This window comes from Macaca fascicularis, chromosome 17, assembly GCF_037993035.2.
Source record: "Macaca fascicularis isolate 582-1 chromosome 17, T2T-MFA8v1.1".
NCBI lineage: Eukaryota > Metazoa > Chordata > Mammalia > Primates > Cercopithecidae > Macaca > Macaca fascicularis.
The window spans coordinates 80,333,404-80,356,897 of NC_088391.1; the positions used below are offsets into that span (position 1 = coordinate 80,333,404).

Below are 23,494 nucleotides of genomic sequence, written 5' to 3' on the forward strand. Positions count from 1 at the left end.
ATCACTAAAAAATAATAAAGAACTTACAATGGAAATTACACATCTTTTTAATTACATGAGCAAACCTGTAGGATTTATCTAAATCAAGTGCTTGGAAGCAAACAATTCATTATCACTTGATCTTTATTAGTTTTCTATATTGCTGTGTAATAAACTAACACAAAATTAGTGTTGTAAAAGCCGTTTATTAGTTCACAGTTCTCTATGTCAGAAGTCTAAGCACAGCGGCGGAACGCAGTGGCTCATGCCTGTAATCCCAGCACTGTGGGATGCCAAGGCGGGCGGTTACTTGAGGTCAGGAGTTCGAGACCAGCCCGACCAACATGGTGAAACCCTGTCTCTACTAAAAATACAAAAATTAGCTGGGCATGGTGGCGGGTGCCTATAATCTCAGCTACACAGGAGGCTGAGGCAAAAGAATCGTTTGAATCTGGGAAGTGGAGGTTGCAGTGAGCCGAGATTGTGCCACTGTACTCCAGCCTGGGCAACAAAGCGATACTTCATCTCAAACAAAAAACAAACAAACAAACAAACAAAAAAAGTCTAAGCACAGCACAACTGGGTTGTCTAAGACAGGTTTCAGAAGGCTAAAATCAGGGTATTGGCCCGGCCTGTGTTCTCTGGAGTTCAGCGTGTTCTTGCAGTGCCATTGAGGTTGTTTGCAGAGTTCAGCTCCTTGTAGTTGCAGACTGAACTCCCAATTTTCTTGGGGCCACAGGACAATGGTCAGTCAGTCTTAGCTCCCAGAGGCTACTTCAGGTCCTTGCCATGTGAGGCCTCTTCCGCTTTCAAAGCCAGCAGTGGAGAATCTCACATCAAATCTCTCTCATCATTCATATCTTTTTCTGGGAAAAATAGGGTACTCTTAAAATGATCACCAGACTAGATCAGAGACACTGAGGATAACCTCTCTGTCTTAAATCAACTGACTTTGGACTTTACTTACAAATGCAAAATTCCTTCACAACAGCAGAAAGTTAGTGTTTCATTGAATGCTTGGGAAAGGTGGGTTTATACCAGGAAGCAAAGAATAAAAGTTAACTAAGCCCAAATTTTGAGGAAGATTTAGAATGTGAGAAAGTAGAAATTACTGATATTAGGAATAAAAAAGGAGAAAATATTGACTGCAATTACTATTCAACGTTGACATTTTTCCAGAGATTTTAGCTATTTCAATAATACATTAAAGTAAATATAGTTTATAAGAAGTTAAAAGTAACAAATAAAACTGCTAGGATTTGCTGGCATAATTTTGTACATTAAAAAAAGAACTAAAAGTGAGGTCAGCAATATCACTTGCTTAAAGTTCAATATACAGAAATCCATAGTACATAATAAACAATTCAAAAATTAAATTCAATTAAGTTGAAATGACAACATAAAATATAAAATGCATGAAAATAAATCCAATAAAAATGTATAAGATTTCTACATGGACAACTTATATTATTAAAAATATTAGAAGAGCAAAATAATTGAGATATATAATAATTATGGGTTATAAGACTTCATATCATAATGTTAATTCTCTATGATTTGATCCATATATTGAATATAATCTCAAGCCAAATCTCAATAGTTTTGTGTATGTGAAAACTGAGAGGGTGGGTCAAAAATGTATTTGAGAATTAAAAGACCTAGAAAATTTAACACAAAGAGATTAAGCAGGAGAAATTAAAGTTCCAGATAACAAGACCCATGAAAACCTGCTTTAATTAACAAATCACTTTTTGCAGAAGTATAGAAAAATAGGCCAACACAATATAGTATAGGATCAATAACAAGTCCAGACATACAGAGTCTTGACTTAGAACAAATGGATATTGAACAGTCATGGGAATAAACAGGTCGTCAGTGAATAGAGCCAGGTCAATAGGACCGCGAGTGAAAATTAATCTTATTTCCATCAACCTCAGATGTAACATTATCTAGATGTAAAATACAAAACATTAAAGTTTCTATAGGAAAACATAGAATATTGTTAGGACATTGGCATCAGAAAACATTGAAATGTGATACAAATGAACTATCCTAAAAAAACAGATTGATAATGTGGGTTATAATAAAATTAAGAACATTTGATATTAATCAAAAGACACTCCCAGGTGTACCTGTGACATCTTAGTATATTAATAATATGGAATAAAATATGGCAGTGAAAATTTGTGCAGTAGCAGTTATTTTTCACTGTTATATTTTATTCTGCATTATTAACATATTATATCTCACTATATGTATTTATTCATCTATTGGTGGATGGATTTTTTTCTAATTTGAGACTTCTATAATTAATGCATATATGAAAATTCTTATAAATGTCATTTATTATACACAGATATGCACTCCTGCTGAGTATCTTCAAGGAGAATATTGCAGGAATATGCATATGTACAAATTTAGTAATTGTTGCCAAGAAGTTTGTCCAGTGTTTGTACCAATTTAGCCTCTTCTCAGCAATGTTACAATACTTCTGTGTCTACTGAGACAATTTTTTTTTTCTGCTCAGCACATATCCACAAATGACCATGAAAACACTGCAAATATTGGTTTTGGGATTACAAATAAATTTTCCTACATAGGCAAATTCACTAATACAGAATTCATGAATAATGAGGTTAGACTATACACACACACACACACACAATACATTTGTATGTATATTTTATACATACAAATTCGTATTTTCAGATTGCTTACATGGAATTGTTTCTCAAACATGAACATTTCTGAACAAGCTTAACTGATACATTTACTTCTGAAATGGAGCATATTCTATCTATTGCTCATCAATTTCATCCATGAAAAGGGCAATGAAATGCATATTCAATTATTTTGTCATCTCACTGAGACCAGAAGGGAAGAATTTGGGACAGCTAAACAATTTTAACCAGCAGGGATTACTATAATTCTGAATACTGTGCCAATTTACAAGCCACGAGTTTTAATTTTCTTAATATAAACTTAAGAAAAACAGAAAAATATTCTTCCTCAAAAAATAACCAAGATAATATTGCCATTCCTATATGCCTCTCTTGCTAATCAAGACATGCTGTAAATTCATGTTTTATACCTGATAATTTCATTTCAATCACATAGAGTTCTAAAATCTTAATATTACAATCCTCCAATGACTAGTGCTCGAGCCAGCCTCAGACATTTTACCTTTCCCTGTGTCCACAATCACCTCTGTTTAAAAAAGCCCCCAAATCAAAACCTGTGGCATTGAAGGCTTGTTCCCTTATATATTTCCTATGTAAGCAAAATTAGATTTGTTTTGTAAGCTGATGGTCTCAAAAAGATGAAAAAAAGATGATTTATTTTCTCAAAAATTTTCCCAATATGCTGTTAAGTTTACAAAGTAAATCGAAGAAAATAATAAATGTGTTATATTCTAGTTGTCAATTTTTAAAAATTATGCTACCAAAACAATGGAGTAATTTCAAACCAATTCACTTATTTATCTAATAGAGATTTGTTTCATTTCTCTATAAATGTGCATTGAAAGACTCTGTCGAAGTTTAAGTAAATAATCAATGTATCTACTTTATGAAAATTCAATATGAAGACCAATTATTTTAGGAACATTGTCTTCTTCAGAAGACTTATTATGTTTTTGTTACCCTTGCTCTTGTTTTGCTGACTGAAATCTCAATTTATCATTTCTACAATAATATCTTAACCGTAATTCTCCAGAAGTCACATTACTATTTTTTGGAGAACTTTTCAGAAGAAAGAATTTGCCTAAAGTATAAAATTAATGATTTGAAAGTTTTGACCTAACATCTCTTAATTCCTTGGCAATATTCAATGTATCTTATACCCAGAAACATTTTTTAAAATATTAATTTGCTTTATATCACACACTTTAACTGTTTTTATTCACATCTCTCAAATTCTTATTGGATAATGTCTTTTTCTTTTATATTTTACAATCAAGATTACACCAAAGCGTTTAATTTCTTTCCATTTCCGTTCCGGGACACATCATCGTCTTTGGTTAACCTACTCTCAATACTTTGCTCTATCTCTGCTTACACAGACCTTTGGAACAATCTATAGTCTGTAGAGTAGAACTGGAGTTTTTTGACCAATAACTATTTAAATAAATCTACCAAGATAACTGACACTTGCCTATGTCCCTTCCATAACTGCATTCTTGAACCTCCTGTTTGCTCTCCAGAAGAGAGTTGTTCTAGAGTGATGAAGCGCTCTCTCTCTCATAGACTGACGGACCTCCATTCACATCTCATATATTAGCATATGGAGTAACTTTCCAGAGTGGCATTCTCCGAATTCCACACTGAATTGGTCCCCTTCAATATTTTCTCTGCATCACTTTATATTTTGTATGCATTTGACACCAGTGAGAGAGAGTGTGGACATGCAAGAGAGAAACAAAGACAGACAGAGAGATTACTTTTAATATTGATTTCTCTCGCTTGACTATAAATCCCCAAAGGCACAGTTATCTTTTCTATCATGTATCCATGTCTATCACAGAGCTGAATTATACACAGTGTTCAAAGACAATTACCAAAAATAATTAATACAAACAATTAAACAAATGTTTTCTTTCTTTTTGAAGAACATATTCTGAAAACCAGCATGACTAAACTCAAATATTATTGAGGAAATAATGTTCAACTCTTTTCTTTTGTACCCTAAAATTCTTCAAGGTTGGCAAAGATCTTTATAATTTAGTCACACATATCTAATATTTTAACAATGTAAATGGTTTACAAATATTTACACCACAAATGAATTGGAGTATATTATTTATACACATACACACACCATTGGGATTTCATATTTTGTGCTCAAAATTGCCTGAATACAGAATGTCCATTTCATCAGTGTCATATACACCCAATCTTCTACTTCTCTACTAAATAATTTACTAGGGCCAACTATTATTTAATTATTTTTTATTTCAGTAATACGGACCTCACCAAAAAAAAAACCGTTTATGAAATAATTCCAGATGTCCAAATATGCTACTCAGGATGCTCTGATCTCTAAGCTGCTTTTCCCCTCCCATGACCTCACCTGTGCCGTCTGCCAGTGAATTTCCAAGCCACTACAGCAGGGGCCATAACAGCATCTATAGTTTCATATCCACAAGATTTTGAGAAAACACCTAGGCAGGGCAGGCACAACCACCTGTGGAATAAACAGAGTATATGCTTAGAGTCTCTGTGTGTGTATGTCTGTCTGTGTACATGTGTGTGTCTGTGTATCTCTGTGTGTGTGTGTGTGTGTGTGTGTGTGTCTAGCTTTGGATGATATAGTGAATGAATCAGGCAAATTCCACAGGGATCTAGGCCAAAACTCCCAGCCAAACATCAAAAGACACAATTAAATGGGAGTAGGAATAGCAGAAAAAGGCACTTCTGACGTCTTGTATGAGCTGGGATTAGGATTTAGCCATGGCTTTCATCAAAAGCACATAATGGCCCCAATGTAGGATGCAAGGATGAAATGATATTCTGTGGCAGGAGTTGCCTCATTCTGCCCACGTCAGCGGGCCAAGGTCAACTCTACTCTGTTCTCCTACTGGCTGAAGGACTGCTGCGTTTTTAAGCTACGCATCTTGGAGAAAGTTGATCATAACCCTCTCTTTATCTAAATTCTCTCTCCATCTTATCAATGGCATGAAATTATAGGATGAACATATATTCCTCATTCCTCACTTTTTAAAATTTTTCACTGGCATCTTTCTGACTCAGCATTTCTTTCTCCATTTTGACTTACCTGATTATTGGGTTTGGAAATGAAAAGGTGTGTGCTTGGCCTAGCTCCTCAGAGATTTCTCTCTTTTAGACCCAGCTACCTGCAAATAGCATAGAATATATTGGCTCATCCTTTGTGTCAATTTCACCTTGTTGACACTCCCTCACAAGGGCATTGTATATGTCCAGCTGTGTCAGCAACCCTTTGAGAGAAGGAATGGAAATATTAGCCAGCTCTATATCCAAAGCTATGACTCTAATCTGCTCAATTAGTATTAAAACTTATCTTCTCTCTTCTGTATCTTTTTCATGTGTTTGTTCTCAGATATTTGTGAATGACAGAAAGAATTTAAAGGGTGATAGTTACTGGCTATTCAGAACCCCACTGTGTAAAATCCAGGAGAAATAAAAAAATAATGTGGCAGTAAAATCTATCTGGGATTTAAATAAAATATAAAGAGAGCTGCCCTTGAGCATAATATTTAAGCATGAGTAGATACTCACTAGACACAAAAGTAGGTGAGGAATACATAAAAATTATGAGTAATAATAAAGTTATCTGTCATGTTCTGAGAACTGAAGTCAATTTATTCATAACAGATATCTGTTTCAAGATGATCAAAGAATGCAGTGGGAGATGCAGATACCCGATACCTGAAACATTGATATCATTAATATATTGTAAAATAATACATACCACATATATAATAATAACACATATTGTAAGAGTCCTATCCTTGTGGTATTATTAAATGAGGGCCTTTTTTTTCATTACCCCTTCATTATAACACATGGATTTCATGTCACTAGATAAAACTACACAGTTTTTATAATTACAAGGAGACATTATTTCAGAAGGACTGAGATCCACTGTTATAGGAGGTATAAAACAGAGTCTTTTAAAAAAAACCTTCGGAGTTGAAATTATCTATAAAATAGTCTCTGTTGAGCATATAATAAAGGAAGTCCTAGAGGCAAGATTAGTTAATTGATGCTCATTGTCTTATATAGGTTGATCAAAAAATTATGAAAATAGGGTAGTACAGTTTTATTTAAGAAACAAAAGATGAAATGAAATTGTAAGGCAAAGTCTGTTATTTTAGTGGCTAAAAAAATCACTTTCTTTTCAGGGTAAAGGCCTAGCAATTGTTTGTAGAAAGGACTTGTAAATGCTATATGAATAGGACCAGGGTCAAAATGGGTCTATAGCATGTAAATTTCATAAAATAACTTTAATGTTGATTTGAGTGATGAGAATATAAGTTATTTTAAGATGTTTGCTAGGTAAGAAGAAGAAAAGTTATGCTTAACAAATATCAATAAAACAAAATGAACAAGGAAAAGCAAGAAGAAACACAAGCACAATTTCAAAATTTAAACACTAAAAAAATTGGAAATTGGATCTCAGAATAATAACAGATAATCCCTAAGGAAAAATATGTCATGTTGTGTCAGTGTTGTTGGATATTAATACTATATTAATAAGCACTATTTTAGTTTGCATATTGAATTTATTTTTAAGACAAATCATAACAGATTTTTTGAAATGACTATTAAGTTAAATATAAACACAGAAATGCATTTTGTTGTTTTTATTTGTATTAAGAATTTTCTCTAGTTTTCTTTCATCATCTACAAAAGAAAGAAAGTCTTATGTATTTATATTTAAAAAATAATAAAACCACAGAAATAATGGGCTAGTTATAGAATTGACCTGTGGAAGTCTAGAATCTCACTAATTATTAAGATCAAGACAGAGGCACTTTGGAATATGTCTCCATCTGTTGAGAATTCATTATGCAGGATATGATATTAATACTTGTACTAGTAATTTATTCAACTCTTCATATCTCCTTATACAAAATTTAAAACATAATACTTCGCATATTCTTCCCATGTGTAACCTAATCTCCCCTATATCAAATTGATTATTTTATACTTGTCTATTACTCTCACTATATTGAAAGCTATATAGTCCAGGAAAAAAAAAAAAAATGCTCCCCATTAGGCCAGGCACCATCGCCTACACCAGTAATCCCAGCACTTTGGGAGGCCAAGACGAGGGGATTGTTTGAGCCCAGGATTTTGAGACCAGTCTGGGAACATGGCAAAACTCAGTTTCTGTAAATATTAGCTGGGCATTGTGGCATACACCTGTGGTCCGAACTATACAGGAGGCTGAGGTGGGAGGATTGCATGAATTTGGCAGGTTAAGGCTGCAGTGAGCTGTGATCACACCACTGCACTCCAGCCTGGTCAACATAGCTAGATTCCATCTTAAAAAAAAAATTCTCTATTAGAGTTTTATTTTTTAACACTCAGCCAAGAAAACTGCTTCTAGTCAAAGATCGTTAAGTTTAATTGAAGGTCTGATTAATTTAAACCTGATTTTCAACTTCTGCTACTTGCAATTGACTTGAATTTTTATTGTATAATAACGTATATAAAAATTATATCAACATGCTACTATCAGAAAATAGGCATTGGTATATCCAATTTTGTTCCAATGGTGTTATATTATAAAATCTTGATTCACTATTATGTGGACAATTAAAGATAATTAATAAAATATTCATAAAGTTTAATAAAAATATTAAAATAATTTAATATAAGCAAGTAAAATACTCCCACTCTTCATTGCCGGTGCTCAAATGTGAGTCTCTGATGCGAAAAAAGGCCAAATCAAAGCAAACTTGCCAAAATCAGAAGAAAAAAAGTCAAGAGAATCAGCAGCTGACTGATTATTTTTATCAATTCCTAGGGCACAAGAACCCATTAAAGGTTGCTTCTTGTTTCTTGTGTTCTCATTCTAGAATAGTAGCTACAATGAGCATAGTTGACCCTATTGCATTTAATGGTACAAAATGAAGAAAAAAAAGGATAGGGAGCTGACTCAAGTTTATTCTGGCTGAAAACTCTGATTTAAACCTTTCTATAATAAAAATTTTATGCAGAAAAATAAACTGCACAGTTGTTTTCATGTTTATTATTTGGTTGGTTCTGAATACTTCTCTATCAAAAGTTTTCCCATTGAAGAATTAGCCAATTATTGTTTTCACACGTAGGCAACACCCCTTATATTTGAATATAGTGTCTTTTGTTTTCCATAGCTTGGGTTGATTAAGGCATTAGTTGTTAAAAAGAGACAATAGAAACACTACATTAATGTGTCAATACATATAAAACTAGTTTGGAGTTTCACTGTTAATCCAGAAGTATGTGCTAAAACTTCAGTAAGTAAAGTAATCAATTACAAGACTATGTCCAACAGGATTTTTGCATTAAAACGTATTCATAAAAAATATATATCTTCCTTTCCTTATGCAAGGGGGAAAAAAAACCCGCTTTTACTGCATGTGCAATCATTAGTGCGATATGTTGTAAATAAGACTATACTGAACTCTGAAGGCCCAATATTCTCCTTTGGCCTTGATTAAACTTTGTTATTATTTTAATTTTCTGTGGTATCATCAAGTCAAATTGTTTGCCTATATTTCTTGACCACTACTATGAACTTGCTAATGCTTCAATTCTTTAAAATTATGAATGTGCTAATTAAAGCTGAAATCCTTTGAGGTAGTCGAGATACAATGTATTGATTGACTTTGACCGCACCACATGATACAGTAAGAATCCAACAATGAATATCATTCCTGCTATCTGACCACTGGATACCAAAGGGAAAAAAACAAATAGAAAAATCAAGACAATGCAGAGAAAACTGAGACACTTGCATTGCTACAGTATTTCAGCCATATCACTATTGACATCGATTAAAACAATCAGCTCATGCAGGAAGTAAGCAAACCACAGAGACCAGCCTGTTATGATTTTGAGGATTACTTTAATATTGCCGCATACAAAAATACTATGGTTTCCATTCTGTATCAGGCTATTAAGCTTTCACTGCTTAAACATTTTGCATTAAATTTTGCAAATATTTCCTCCATTATTATCTGTATTTGTTAACAAGTTTTTAATAGGTTGGCATGGAGTCTTATATTAAAGCAAATTAAAATTATAATTAAAACTATTTATTTAATCATAATGAAAGACAGCAGCGGAAGGTGTGCCATCAAGAGAAATATTAGAAGTAGCAACAGAACAATTATTGAAAATTAGTTTAACAGAACCTGCAATAAACTGCTTGTTGCATTTTTATGCACAATTATATGCAAAAGCTCTATGAAACTATTACGATCATCTGAGATATATGCATATTAAGACTTCTGGTGTTTAAACTGGATATTCTCTCACCTCTATTCAATAACATACATTTTTGCCTATAATTTGCATATAAATTATGTGGAATAAAAATTAAGTATTCAATAATGAATACCCTTGCATTTGAACTTATTTGTTTGCTTTAAATTAATAAGACTCAGCTTAATACTCATTTAAAATTAGAATATTCTACCATTGTGCAGAATTTGAAATTATACGTCCATAACTACTAAATTAGAGTACAGGTAGTAACAGCAGAACTTGCATGAAAAACTCTCAAATCAGACTTCCTCAGTTTTCATCTTAACTCTGGCACTTACTAACTCTGTTGGTTTGGGAAAGTTATGTATGATCTTTTTAAAAACTTGTTGTTATGACCTCTTTTAAAAATCGTTTTACATATTGTTACAAAGGAGATACTATTAGTGTCTAATTCTTAGAGTTGTTATGAAGATTATGTAATATTAGCCAACCAGGATATCATTATCAAATAGCTGCAGCAGCAGCAGCAGCAGCAGCAGCATTGCCTTCACAATTTTCTCTGTTTTCCTTTGTTTAGCATTAAATATGTGCTGAGCATGTCCCTTTTGCTATCTAGTTAATTCTCTCCCAAACCCTCTAAAGTGGGTCAGGAATAAAACATAGATGTCTACAATAACCCGGCACCTGGATGAAGAGGGCAGGGGAAGTAATATGGAATGTTGGAGAAGTTTCAAAGTGGAGGAGACAATCTTCTGTAAAGCAAGCAGGCATTAGCTCCAGGGGATTCCTGTCATGCTGGCGCAATTTTGCCAAAATTTCTCTCTTTTCAATGAAGCCAGTAATCTGTATTTGGGCTTAAAATCTACTTCTGCTTAAAGCTAGAAAAAAATAAATAAGACACTTATGAGGCCAACATCATAGGACACATTTTTGATGACTACCTGTTTGCTGCCTTATAAATGGGCATTAGTACCCAATTTTTCAATGGAGCAAGAGGAAATGTAGAACTTGCCTAAGGTCATGAAGCATGTAAGTGCTTGAGCTAGTATTTTAGAGAAATATCATCTAATTCCATATTCCCTTTTAACTATGTTGCATGTCCTCATATCTTAAGGTATGATCTCCAGGTAAATATGCACTTGACTACATTATCACCTTCACCACATCTCAAAGGATGTTGCTCTCAAACAATAAAAATTACCTTCAAAACTTTAAATGTATTTTCTCACACTATTAATTTCAATAGCATGAGGTATCACTTAGTATTATTCCATTTTTGCTGCATGCTTAGAAAATCATCCTTCCTATTTCACTTTCCTGCACAGGTACCACATCCCATCTCTATGCAGGACCAGTTATGTAATGTGTAGCACACAGTGCAAAAGAAAAACGTGGGGCTCCTTGTTTGGATCCAATAAGAATGTCAAGACAGTGACAGCAGAGCTTTAAATCAAGCATGTGGCACTGCTGAGCATGGAGCACAGTGCAACTGCACAGTCTGGATGCTTTTGAGGTCATCTTTGCCTCAATGACACACAAGTGAGATGGCCTCTCCTAACTGAGCAAGTCCCCACATGGTCTCAATATGGGGTCCAGGGCTTTCTAAACTTGAGATTCAAATCTAAGTATTTCTGCAGGCCCCTTTAGACATGTCAAATTCTTGCAATATTATTGTCCCCTTTTATTTATTTTCTTTGACTATATAAACCCTGCCTTTAATGAGCATAGTCTAGTGAGTACATTATATTATTAAATTTTAGGTTTATACATACACATGTGTTAATGTACCCCAAATAAAAATATAATGATAACAATTTCTAAATGAAGCTCTCAGATAACAAATGCATTTATAAACCTTTATTGGCTTTAGGTATTTAACAATAATACCTGCATGCTGTAACACATTTTAAGAACACAGGTGCTTATAAAACAATTACAAAATAAACATAGAAGCCTTCTTTTCCTCTTAATCTCAATCCTCGGGCAGCTACAGGTTATAACTCTTTGGTGTGTGTTCTTCCTAAATTTTTGTTTGCCTACAGAACGTAAAAACAAGGAGATATATGGTAGATATATTTTTATGCCATCATCTCATTCTTTCAAATGACTTCTTATTATTCCATATCATGGATGACTTCCTATTATCCCATGTCATGGATGTACTAGAATTTATTCAGCAATTCCTTATTGGTGGCACTTAGGTTACTGTCAGTTTGTGTGTGTTTTGTACTACATTTTAATGCAGGGGCCTTTGAAAACAGTATGCTGAGAATAGATAGGGCTCAAGGACAGTATCTCCAATTGAACTTTTAATGAACTCCCGTAGGCGCCAAGAGGGCGGGCAGATAAGGAAGAGCATAGAGACAAGGAACTGAGTAGAAGGTTGCATCTGGGTAAAGAAAGGTTGTTTTGCATTGTGTTCTTTCTGCTGACGTGGGGTTTATGGAGTATAAATAAAGTGAGGCGGAGGCTCTGAGTGCGGCCGCCATGTTCTCTGTTTGTCTTTGTCTTTTGTGTCTGTTCATTCTCCACCACCCCCGGCACGGACCCCAATATTTTAAACCAATTCTGAATAAGTGAGAACTTGTTATAGCAGGAATACTGGCAATGTAACTGATATATAAGCAATGTTCAGTACTTGACCACTGAAGCTGTTGATGGAGAAACAATATGACCAAGGGTGTATTTTAGAATAATGCAAGGTGAGAGCTGAATTGGAATGTGACTCCAAGCAGAGAAGACTAGTAAGCTATTTCTACAATCATCTAGATGTGAGATACTGAAAATTTGAATAGGGGCTATAGTAGTGAGAAAGGAGATAAAAGATTCTAGAATTACCATTCCTATTCCATTAACTGGGAGAAGTTGGTAGTGACGAAGAAGATATTAATTCCTAATTCAAACTAAATCAAAGCTACAGTCAGCTTTTGATTTTCTAATGGTGGGGGGCACAGAAGAGAGCTGGGACGTGCTTCCGGTTAGTGGATGAATGCTGATCATTCACTCTGGGAATGGGTCGAGCTTTGGGGATATATGTAACTTGGGGTGGAGGCAGGAGACTGAGAAAAGGAGGCCAAGCAGAGTTCTGATCTCTCTTCCCTGCTTATATCAAAGGCAGCTCTTCTGCTTTCAGGCTTCTTGTTTCTCCACTTGTTGGTTGCCCAACAAATGCTCTCAGCTGGAGAGCTCACTGCTCAGCCTCAACCGTGTATAATTCAGCCTCAAATAATCAAAATGTAACCCTTTTTTGGAAACAGAACTGACAGGAGATGGTAGCTGATTAGATATAGGAATAAAGAAGAGTTAAAGATGGCTATGAGAGTTCAAACCTGAATGGATGGGATAATAGAACATTAATTGAAAGAACTTGGCAAAGGGATCAATTTTTTTTCTTTTCAGTGGTATCAGGAGAGAAGAGAATGTATTTAAATGTTGTAAATGCAAGATGGAGAACATACAATTAGAAACTGAAATTTGTGTCCTGGAACTCTATAGAGAATTCAGTGGGAGTCGTCATCACGTGGCTAAGGTTTGGCCCTATGAATGGTGGAATTTCCCCTGGAAAAGCTGTCAAGAAAGTGAGGGAAAGCACCGTGGTGAAAAGCAGCCTTTGATGATGGGAAGAACAGAGAGTGGTCTTAGAAAGAGTTATCCTAGAAGCCAGAAGAGATGGGTGCAATTTCAGAAGAAAAGTGAAGTTCACATCATTAAATATCGCACATGAACTGAGGGGACACATGCCAAGGAGATGCCAGATCTGCCGACTGAGGATAGTTAGTGCCCACTGGGCCAGGGCCAGGGCCAGATGGCAGCCTGGTGCAAGTCTCTGTGGGGAACACACACGCCCCTGACTCTGCCTTAGGCAGAGCAGAGCAAGAAGGAAAATGAACAAGAGGAGAGAAAGGGAGAGTATGGATCCCTGCACCCATTTTTAGGGGATTCTCCTTCCCTTTTCAGATTTCAGTATCACTCTGAACCATAAGGCAATGTTGTCTTTTCTTCTTTCCCATCATCAGTAAAGAACTCCAATTTTCCATTTTTGATATAGAATTAAAATTTGTTACATATAATGATGGAGATAAAAATGTTCATTCCTTCAACGGAAAGAATTTTCCTTCTGACTGTATTTGAGTTAAGGTTTTGGTTCTCTCATCCTTAGGCTGTTTATAGCAAGGAAAACCTGGAATGACCTAAATGTCCAACAACTGGCAGACTGCTTAATTAGATATGTTCAATAATTCAACATTAGTTTCATTTTCTCTTTGCTATCTAAAGGCTGTCTTTTCAGGTCTAATGAATCATAAAATTTGACAAGAGCAACTTCATATAGGCTGACGATTAACTTAGGTTTACACTCTCTGTTATCAGAGAAGTACTCACCTAAAGAGTACACTTCTTTCTCGAGGATGTGGTTATCGACTTATGGAGTAAGGTTATCATCTTTTCCTTTATTTAGAACGGTATCAATAAGATACATTGTACAGGCATTCTGTTTCTGCCTCCCCTCAAGGTCCTGACCACCTCTCCCACCTTGCACAGATGCACCACCTCAAAAGCCTATATCCAGATTCGTTCTAATGTTCAGTCTCTTTACTGAATATTAAGCCCCGTCTGCTATTGCCCAATCCCATGTAATCAACACACATCTACACAACAGACTGAGAGGCCAATTCCAGATTGGAGACATCTGGTCAACCCGTCCTCTGAAAAGTCATTATTTTGATGACAGGTGTTTTTGCATTCTGTTGAATCTTGTGCCTTAAACTTTGCACCTTAACGGTCTCATCTTATCCAAGCCCTGATTCCTCTATTCTGATCCTAGTTAAAATATATTTTACCAAGGGATTTTGGCAAAACACATATGTGAGTTGCAAATTACACTCAGGTTATACACAAATATTTCAGTAGTTATGGCTAATTTAATCATTTAACAGCATTATCTATTCTCCTTCATATTTCAAACATCTAAAAGAATGAAGCATCTAAAGATTAAATATGAGACTCAAATGATGGGTGTAACATATATAACTGATGTATAGAAATGTGCATATAACTAAGTGTATACTAGCATCTACAAAATTTTTAAAAATCCTTGGATTTAATTTATTCACTTATATAATAATAAAAACTGGTAGGCAGATCACAAGGTCAGGAGATCGAGACCATCCTGGCCAACATGGTGAAACCCCATCTCTACTAAAATCCAAAAATTAGCTGGGCGTGGTGGTATGCACCTGTAGTCCTAGCTACTCAGGAGGCTGAGGCAGGGGAATTGCTTGAACCTGGGAGGTGGAGATTGCAGTGAGCCAAGATCACAACACTGCACTCTAGCCTAGTGACATAGCGAGACTCCACTCCAAAAAAAAAAAAAAATTATTTATCCAGTAGCATGATTTTACTCTCAATGAAAAAAGTCACTAGAATTTATTTGTACACTGTAATACTTCAAGTAAGATTTTAAAAATCACTATCAGATTCAATGGGGAAATTATATGTTGTAGAATAATATCATTCTGTCAGTAAAACTTTTAAATTTTTGATACTCAACCTAGTTTCATTTCATCAGATCTTTTATCAACTACTGGAACACTAAAAAAGAAAATATATAAGGTATTTTTGAAGGCATGGCATGAAAATTTAAGAAGCAGCAGTAGCCACTAATGCTTAGATTCAATAGGGTATTCCATAAAGTATATTTCTAAAACAATATAAAATTGTCCTGCCTTTGTCTAATGTGGTGAACGTCTGGTCTAGTTTTTGCAAATTGCCTTAACCTATATAAAACATATGTATTGCTGAATACCAGAAAAGTACACAATTAAAATAAATACTGGATTCCATATCCCTCTGTTATTTTTTTCAAAAGAAAAAGAATAGTGTTTTATTAACTACCACACTGCTATAATACACTTTAAACATAAATTAAAGTAGCCTTTAAATTTAAGATGGTCTTAAGAATAACCAATGAACAGAATTCCAAATTTTTGCAATAGTTGAACTGCTACAGTTATAGGTATACATTTGGCAAAATTGTATAGCTCTTCCAAGACCAGCAGTGTAACTTTATTTTGTACATTTGTAAAATTGAAAATATAAACAATAATACAAAAATAAAAAGAAAATACAGCATAATAAAAAAACATACATTTCTCAGTTAAATGTACTGGATACATATAAATTTTAAGGGAAGAAGCAAAAAAGAAAAATGATTGATATTTAAGTGCAGACTGACTACCTGGACAGAAAAAAAAAGAAGAAGCCTTAAAAAAATGATAAAGCCTATAGTTTTGCTATGACTAATATCCGTGTGGTTGGAGTATCATCACTATGGAAATGATTTTGTTATGTTTGCATATGTTATACTTTACTGGTAATTTACATGATGGCTTTTAAGGCGCTGGCAGACATATGGTTTTTGAAAACAAGAATGGATAAAAATCACTGCTAAGATGCAATACAACTTATTGTTTTGGTTCTCCAATATTCAAGAAAAGGGATAATTCACTATAACATTTTCTTACCATCTAAATGTTTCTTAAACATTGGTTAGATTGCCCAACTTTGTTATTGAAAGAATATTAACAAGACATTGTTTTGGCAAATTAAATCTTAAACATGACTTTTCAGCAAAAAACTTATGTAGGATTTAAAAGGTGACTATCCCTAGAGTTCCATATTAAAATGCAGTTTTCAAAATCTTACAAGAGTAATTCTTAAAATTTGTACATAGTTAACCTAATTAAAATAATTAGCTTCGAAATGACAAACTGATAAGCTAAGTAAAACTTACACTATGTAATATTTGCCTGGACACTTGATTTGTCAGTTATGCATAATACAAATTCCAGTCATCAAGAAAATTACAAAATTTTTATCGTACCATGATTTCTTTCACACACCAGCTTTATCTTACAATAGATAAATACTAACATCTTCTCATTTTTACACTAAACCACACAGGATTGATGCATTTGGTTAGACTACCATTCACATTGTTAAATTCAATTTCTCTTTATATATAACCAAGTTACTGTCAATCCAAAAATTTCTGCATATCAATACAAAGATATCTAAGAACTTAGGAACAATATTCTTCTCAGTACTGTATAAATATAACCACAACAAATAGGTATTTGTGTAATATTTACTCCATTGTTTCATTTCCAGAAACTGTGACAAGTCGTAAAGGTATTTCAATGTTGGTAAGGATATCTTGATTGCTGGTGGTGGAGGTATTAACAGTTCCTATCCCTGAAACAGAACCTTGTTGAATATTTGCAAGGGTAAGTGTTGTTCCTCCTGCAGTAATCAAAGTATCATCTCGCACAGCTTCCACAGATGCCAGCACTGTACTGCTAGAGTGAATACCTTTTTTATTCTGCTGTGTTTTAGTATGTTTGGTAAGATGGTCACTTCTCACAAAGCATTTTGAACATTCTGAACAAACAAATTTCTTCTCACCTGTATGTGTTCTTCTGTGCCTCTGTAATTCATCATTTCGAGTAAATTTTTTACCACAGTACATCCAGTTACAAACAAAAGGGTGTTCTCCAGAATGCCAATGCAGATGAGCTCTCAGAAGTGAGGTCTTCCCATAGACTTTACCATACCCCAGTATATGACAAATGTGTTGCTTCTTTTTTTTTTTTTTTTTTTTTTTTGAGACAGAGTCTCGCTCTGCCGCCCAGGCTAGAGTGCAGTGGCGTGATCTTGGCTCACTGCAAGCTCCGCCTCCCGGGTTCACGCCATTCTCCTGCCTCAGCCTCCCGAGTAGCTGGGACTACAGGCGCCCGCCACCTCGCCCGGCTAGTTTTTTTGTATTTTTTTTTTTTTTAGTAGAGACGGGGTTTCACCGTGTCAGCCAGGATGGTCTCGATCTCCTGACCTCGTGATCCGCCCGTCTCGGCCTCCCAAAGTGCTGGGATTACAGGCTTGAGCCACAGCGCCCGGCCATGTGTTGCTTCTTTTTCCCAAGATTGGTACTTCTCCCACCACCTTCTTTACAGTTGGGACAGGTGCAAGCTATCCTCCGAAGTCCTTTCCCTTCTTCATGTTGTTGGTTCCCTTCCTCATCTACCACGTGTACTCTTAACTGTGTTTGGTCACAACACAGTTGTGCCACTCTTCAGGATCAGGTTCTTCTTCCTTGATCTCATCAGGGTTAGACAACGATCTCAACATTGCCTGGTGCTCAGAAATTCTTGCAAGCCATTGTGGGTTTGAGATATTACTATGGAATACTAGGAATAAACAAAGATATTAAAACTACTACCAAAGAAGAGTGGTCACTCAGCATTTCTTTTTGAAATAGATTTGTAGTTCTTGAATGATAAGCAGAGAAGAGTGAAAGATAAGAATTCTTGCAACTTGATACCTTGCAATAGCATGAGTGAACTACTCATACGAGTCTCAGTTTTTGTTTTCATACATTACTACCATGTCACAAAAATAGTATAACAGTCAGCCTGAGAGTTTGATGAGGTGTGAACTTACCTTTTTAATTGTTGTCATAGATATCATGAGAGGCAGTATCTCACAACATTGGTTTTCAGCCAGACAGATGTGTTCCGAGCACCACTAGTAGGTAGTTACCACCTACTGGTTACTGGAAAATATTGGCAAAGTTATTCTACATGCCTGTCATTCTCCAACTTATAAATTAGGATACTTATATGTTAGGCAAAAGGCTAAGCTGCTGTACCAAAAAAAAAAAAAAAAAAAAAAGGCCGAGATTAAATCAAAATTTATTTCTCTTGCATGTATCATTCCATCTGATGTTGATCAAATTATTAATCAGAACCATGCGTATCTTGAAAATGCCAGTAATTTGTTTCCATAAATAATAAAAAGTAGAGGACAGGGAGGAATGGAGGAAAAAAGAAAGATGATAAAGTAGATAAAAGAATTATTTATCTGCTTGTTTCAAGGTAGTAAGATAAATGCTGTTTAATATTTTGTTTGGCAAAACAATAATGGCTATGATTCAAACATATTTTATGCATTCTTCCAGTAAGCTATGCTAATTGCCCAGTTACTAGAGATTGTTGATGATCACATTCTTACATAACTTCACTTAATGAAAATAACAAGGCAGGTTATCATGAACATAAACTGTCCCAACTTGTTAGTAGGACTGAAACTATGTATCATTTTCTTTATGTAAATTTAGATTTTAATGGAAAATTAGAGGAACAACAAACAAGGAAAACTATTAAAGTGATAGTTAATTAACATTATTAAATATTAATTAATATGACATTAATTATATTAAACATTTTAACTTGCAGGTTGAACCCTTAGAGCAAAATAAGCATAGAGGAAAAGCTTGCACACATACAAAGACACAAATACACATGGAGATAGTCAATATCTTTAATTAAAAACAAACCAAATTTTTGGATGTCTTATATTAATATAAATATATGAAACTAATGTTTGTGCACTGCTCTTTTCAGATAATAGATTAGCATTTTGAAATATTTTAAAGTGATTGAAAAGATCATTTATTTTATACATTAATGCCATTATTATTTAATGGGATTGAAGTGATATTTTCTGAATTGATATACTATCCTTAATATGCAATGGAAATACTTTTAAAAGATTAGTTGAAAATATGAGTTGAAAAGCATGTGTTCTATATTTACATAGAACTCCACCAAACCATACATGAACAGTCAACAAATAGATGTTTCTGCATCTTTACCATTGCTTAGAATTACATTTTACATTTTTTAAAATGTAAAAAATAGTTTTACATAAAATAACATTCTAAATTTTCCAGAATATACATTTTGTTTTAATGCTTGCAATGTAATTTTTATCTAGTAGATGATTTATCTTTCCATGAATATTTCACAAAACCTACTTTTCAGAGTTTGTGTAGAGAACCAGCTGCTATGTGCACTACTTTATTTTTATTTATTCATTTACTTTTTTGAGACAGGTTCTCACTCTGTTACCCAGGCTGGAGCACAGTGGTGAGATCATGGCTCACTGCAGACTCAACTTCCCAGGCTCAAATATCCTCCCACCTCAACCTCCCAAGCAGCTGGGACTACAGGGGCACACCACCGCACCTGGCTTTTTTTTGTAGAGATGAGGTTTTGCCATGTTGCCCAGGCTGGTCTCTAACTCCTGAGCTCAAATGATCTACCCACTTTGGCCTCCCAAATGCTGGAATTACAGGCATGAGCCACTATGCCTTGCACTATTTTAAATTTTAAAATTGACATAAAAGAGAATATTTCATATTAACAGTTAACAAGATAAAATGCAAATGGATTTTTGTTTTACAGTATAATAATTGGCCCAAATTAGGAATATTAAAGTAAAAAAAAATATGTTTTAGCAGTGCTATCACATCTTTTGTTTTAATGCATCTGTATATTCCACTAGCACACAGCTGATCCAAAATACAATATTGTAGATGCTACTACATGGGCATTCATCTCAATTCCTTACAATGCATAATTCTCAAAGTTAATATCTGAAATATCAACTGGTGGTACAAACTTGTGAGTTTTTATGATTCAAGTTTATTGTTAAAAAATAGGTATCGGTGAGTGATGTGGTTTGGATCTATGTCCTTGTTGAATTTTATGTTGAAGTGTAATCTGCATTGTTGGAGGTGGGGCCTGGTGGGAGGTGTTTGGATTATGGAGGTGTATCCCTCATGAATGGCTAACCTCCACCCCCCTGGTGATGAGTGAGTTCACCTGAGATCCAGTTGTTTAAAAGTGTGTGGCACCTCCCCCACAGCTCCATCTTGCTCCTGCTTTTGCCAAGTGATGTGCAAGCTCCCATTCTGCTTTCTTCCATGAGTTAAACCTTCCTGAGCCCTCCCCAGAACCCAAGCAGATGTCAGTGTCATGCTTCCTGTACAACATGCAGAACTGTGAGCCAGTAAAACTCTGTTTATAAATTACCCAGCCTCAAATATTTCTTTACAGCAATGCAAGAACAGCCTAACACAATGAGTTAGAAAGAAATAACAACACCAGAGATATGATCTTAAGGATGAAAGAACCAAACCAACATAGACATACAAACACATGTGTGTGTTGTGATGCATAGTAAATTCACATAGAGAGTGTGCAAAGTATAATGACAAAAATAAGGTTTTTTCCATTGTACCAGGAAAAAAAAGTAACTTGGGGTAGTGGTTAAAGAAAGTTGAGCTAACAATTGTTCCAATACTTTTTGAAAAATGTAATATACTTTTTAACAATGTAATATACATGTAAAAAATATCTCCACAGGCAAATGCACATATACAATAAACTTTGCAAATGATTTTTGGGAGACCATAATTCCCATTAAATTTATCTATAAGACCTCCAAGTGTCCATATGCCAGTTAAGCACAAATACCCATCATGAATTGTTTTCAATAAACAGTTTTGCATTTAAATTAGTTGAATTTATAATTTATTAAACAAAGTAGAATAGATATACATATAAAATAATATTTTATTTTATTAGTCCATTTTCATGCTCCTGATAAAGACATACCCAAGACTGGGCAATTTACAAATGAAAGAAGTTTAACTGGCCTTACAGTTCCATGTGGCTGGGGAAACCTCACAATCACGGGAGAAGACAAGGAGGAGCAAATCATATCTTACATGGATGGCAGCAGGCAAAGAGAGAGATTGGGCAGGAAAACTTCCTTTTTTATAACCGTCAGATCTCGTGAGTCTCATTCACCATCATGAGAGCAGTGCAGGAAAGACCTGCCCTCATAATTCAATCACTTTCCCCTGGGTTCCTCCCACAGTAGGTGGGAATTGTGGGAGTTACAATTCCAGATGATATATGGGTGGGGACACAGCCAAACCATATCATCTAGGTAAGAAATTATCAGATCTATGTATTACTTGTCAAATGTCTATAGATACTGTTGTCATTAATAAAAATAATATAAAATGTTAATTGGTAAAAAGTTTGTGCACATATCATTTTTATGTATGTTAAAACTTACGAAACTACTGCAAGAATGGCACTGAGAGCTCCTGAATACTATTTACTCAGATTTGCCAATTGTTATTATTTTGTCCTATTTGCTTTATCATTCTCTCAATTTGTCTCCCTCTCTCTTTGAGGTAATATCTATGTATTATGTACATATATGGGTACACATATATATTCTTTTTTCTCCACCATTTGAGAGTGAATAGACAACACCATGCCCCCTTATTCCTAAGTACATTAGGATATGATCACACACAACACTATACTTAAAAAAAAATTAACATTAATATAATAATTTCTGTTCACTCTGATGGTAGTTTCTTTTGCTGTGCAGAAGCTCTTTAATTTAATGAGATCCCATTTGTCAATTTTGGCTTTTGCTGCCGTTGCTTTTGGTGTTTTAGACATGAAGTCTTTGCCCATGCCTATGTCCTGAATGGTACTACCTAGGTTTTCCTCTAGGATTTTTATGGTATTAGGTCTAACATTTAAGTCTCTAATCCATCTTGAATTAATTTTCGTATAAGGAGTAAGGAAAGGATCCAGTTTCAGCTTTGTACTTATGGCTAGCCAATTTTCCCAGCACCATTTATTAAATAGGGAATCCTTTCCCCATTTCTTGTTTCTCTCAGGTTTGTCAAAGATCAGATGGCTGTAGATGTGTGGTATTATTTCTGAGGACTCTGTCAATAAGATCACTTGGACTCAGGAAGGGGAACATCACACACAGGGGCCTATCATGGGGAGGGGGGAGGGATTGCATTGGGAGTTATACCTGATGTAAATGATGAGTTGATGGGTGCAGCACACCAACATGGCACAAGTATACATATGTAACAAACCTGCACGTTATGCACATGTACCCTACAACTTAAAGTATAATAATAATAAATAATTATTGACAGTAAAAAATATATATATATAATAATTTCTTCTAATCCACAGAAAATAATGACATTTCATGTATTTTCTGTACTTTGACCCAAATTACTGTTCTATTTATGTCGGATCATGCAAAGCCAGCTCACACAAAGCATTTAGTTGCCATGTCTCTTCAGTCTACTTTCATCTGAAACAATTATCTGACCTTTTTTTATCTTATTTTGTCCATTGTTGACCTTTTTCATGGTTGAAAAATACAAATCAATATTGTTTAAAATGTTTTTCAAATTGGATTTAGTATATTCATTTGTGTACTTTTGCAATAAATGCCACGAAAGCAATGCTGTATCTTTTTAAGTGCATCATGTCACACAATATGTCTTTTACATAATATTTAGTCATAGTAGCTTTAACCTCTTGCTTAGGACAGTGTCTCCAATTTTTCAGTTCTGTAAAATTATCACTCTTCTGTTTATAAGCTTTAAGTAATTTATAACCTAATAATTTGAGGCTATGTAAATTTTCCGTTTCTCTTCAAATTTTCATCCACTAGTTTTAGCAGCCACGGATGAATTTTAACTCCAATTATTTATTCTATATTTATTATATGTCATTATTCTGTTAAAAAGAACTGTTCATTATTCCTCATTTATTTATTCATTTACTTATTTCATCATTTTGGACTACCGACTTTTAGTTATTGAT

General features: G+C 34.5%; 1 protein-coding gene across 1 annotated transcript in view; it reads right to left on the reverse strand.

Annotated features, from left to right (window-relative positions):
* Positions 1 to 15,459: 15,459 nt before the first annotated feature.
* The window catches only part of LOC107127979 (uncharacterized), a 74,868-nt gene continuing 66,833 nt past the window's right edge, over positions 15,460 to 23,494 (reverse strand). The window contains exon 5 of the mRNA XM_074021578.1: positions 15,460 to 17,715. Coding sequence (XP_073877679.1) covers positions 17,080 to 17,715 — 636 coding nt within the window. The 3' untranslated portion in view covers positions 15,460 to 17,079. The remainder of the gene's footprint in view (positions 17,716 to 23,494) is intronic.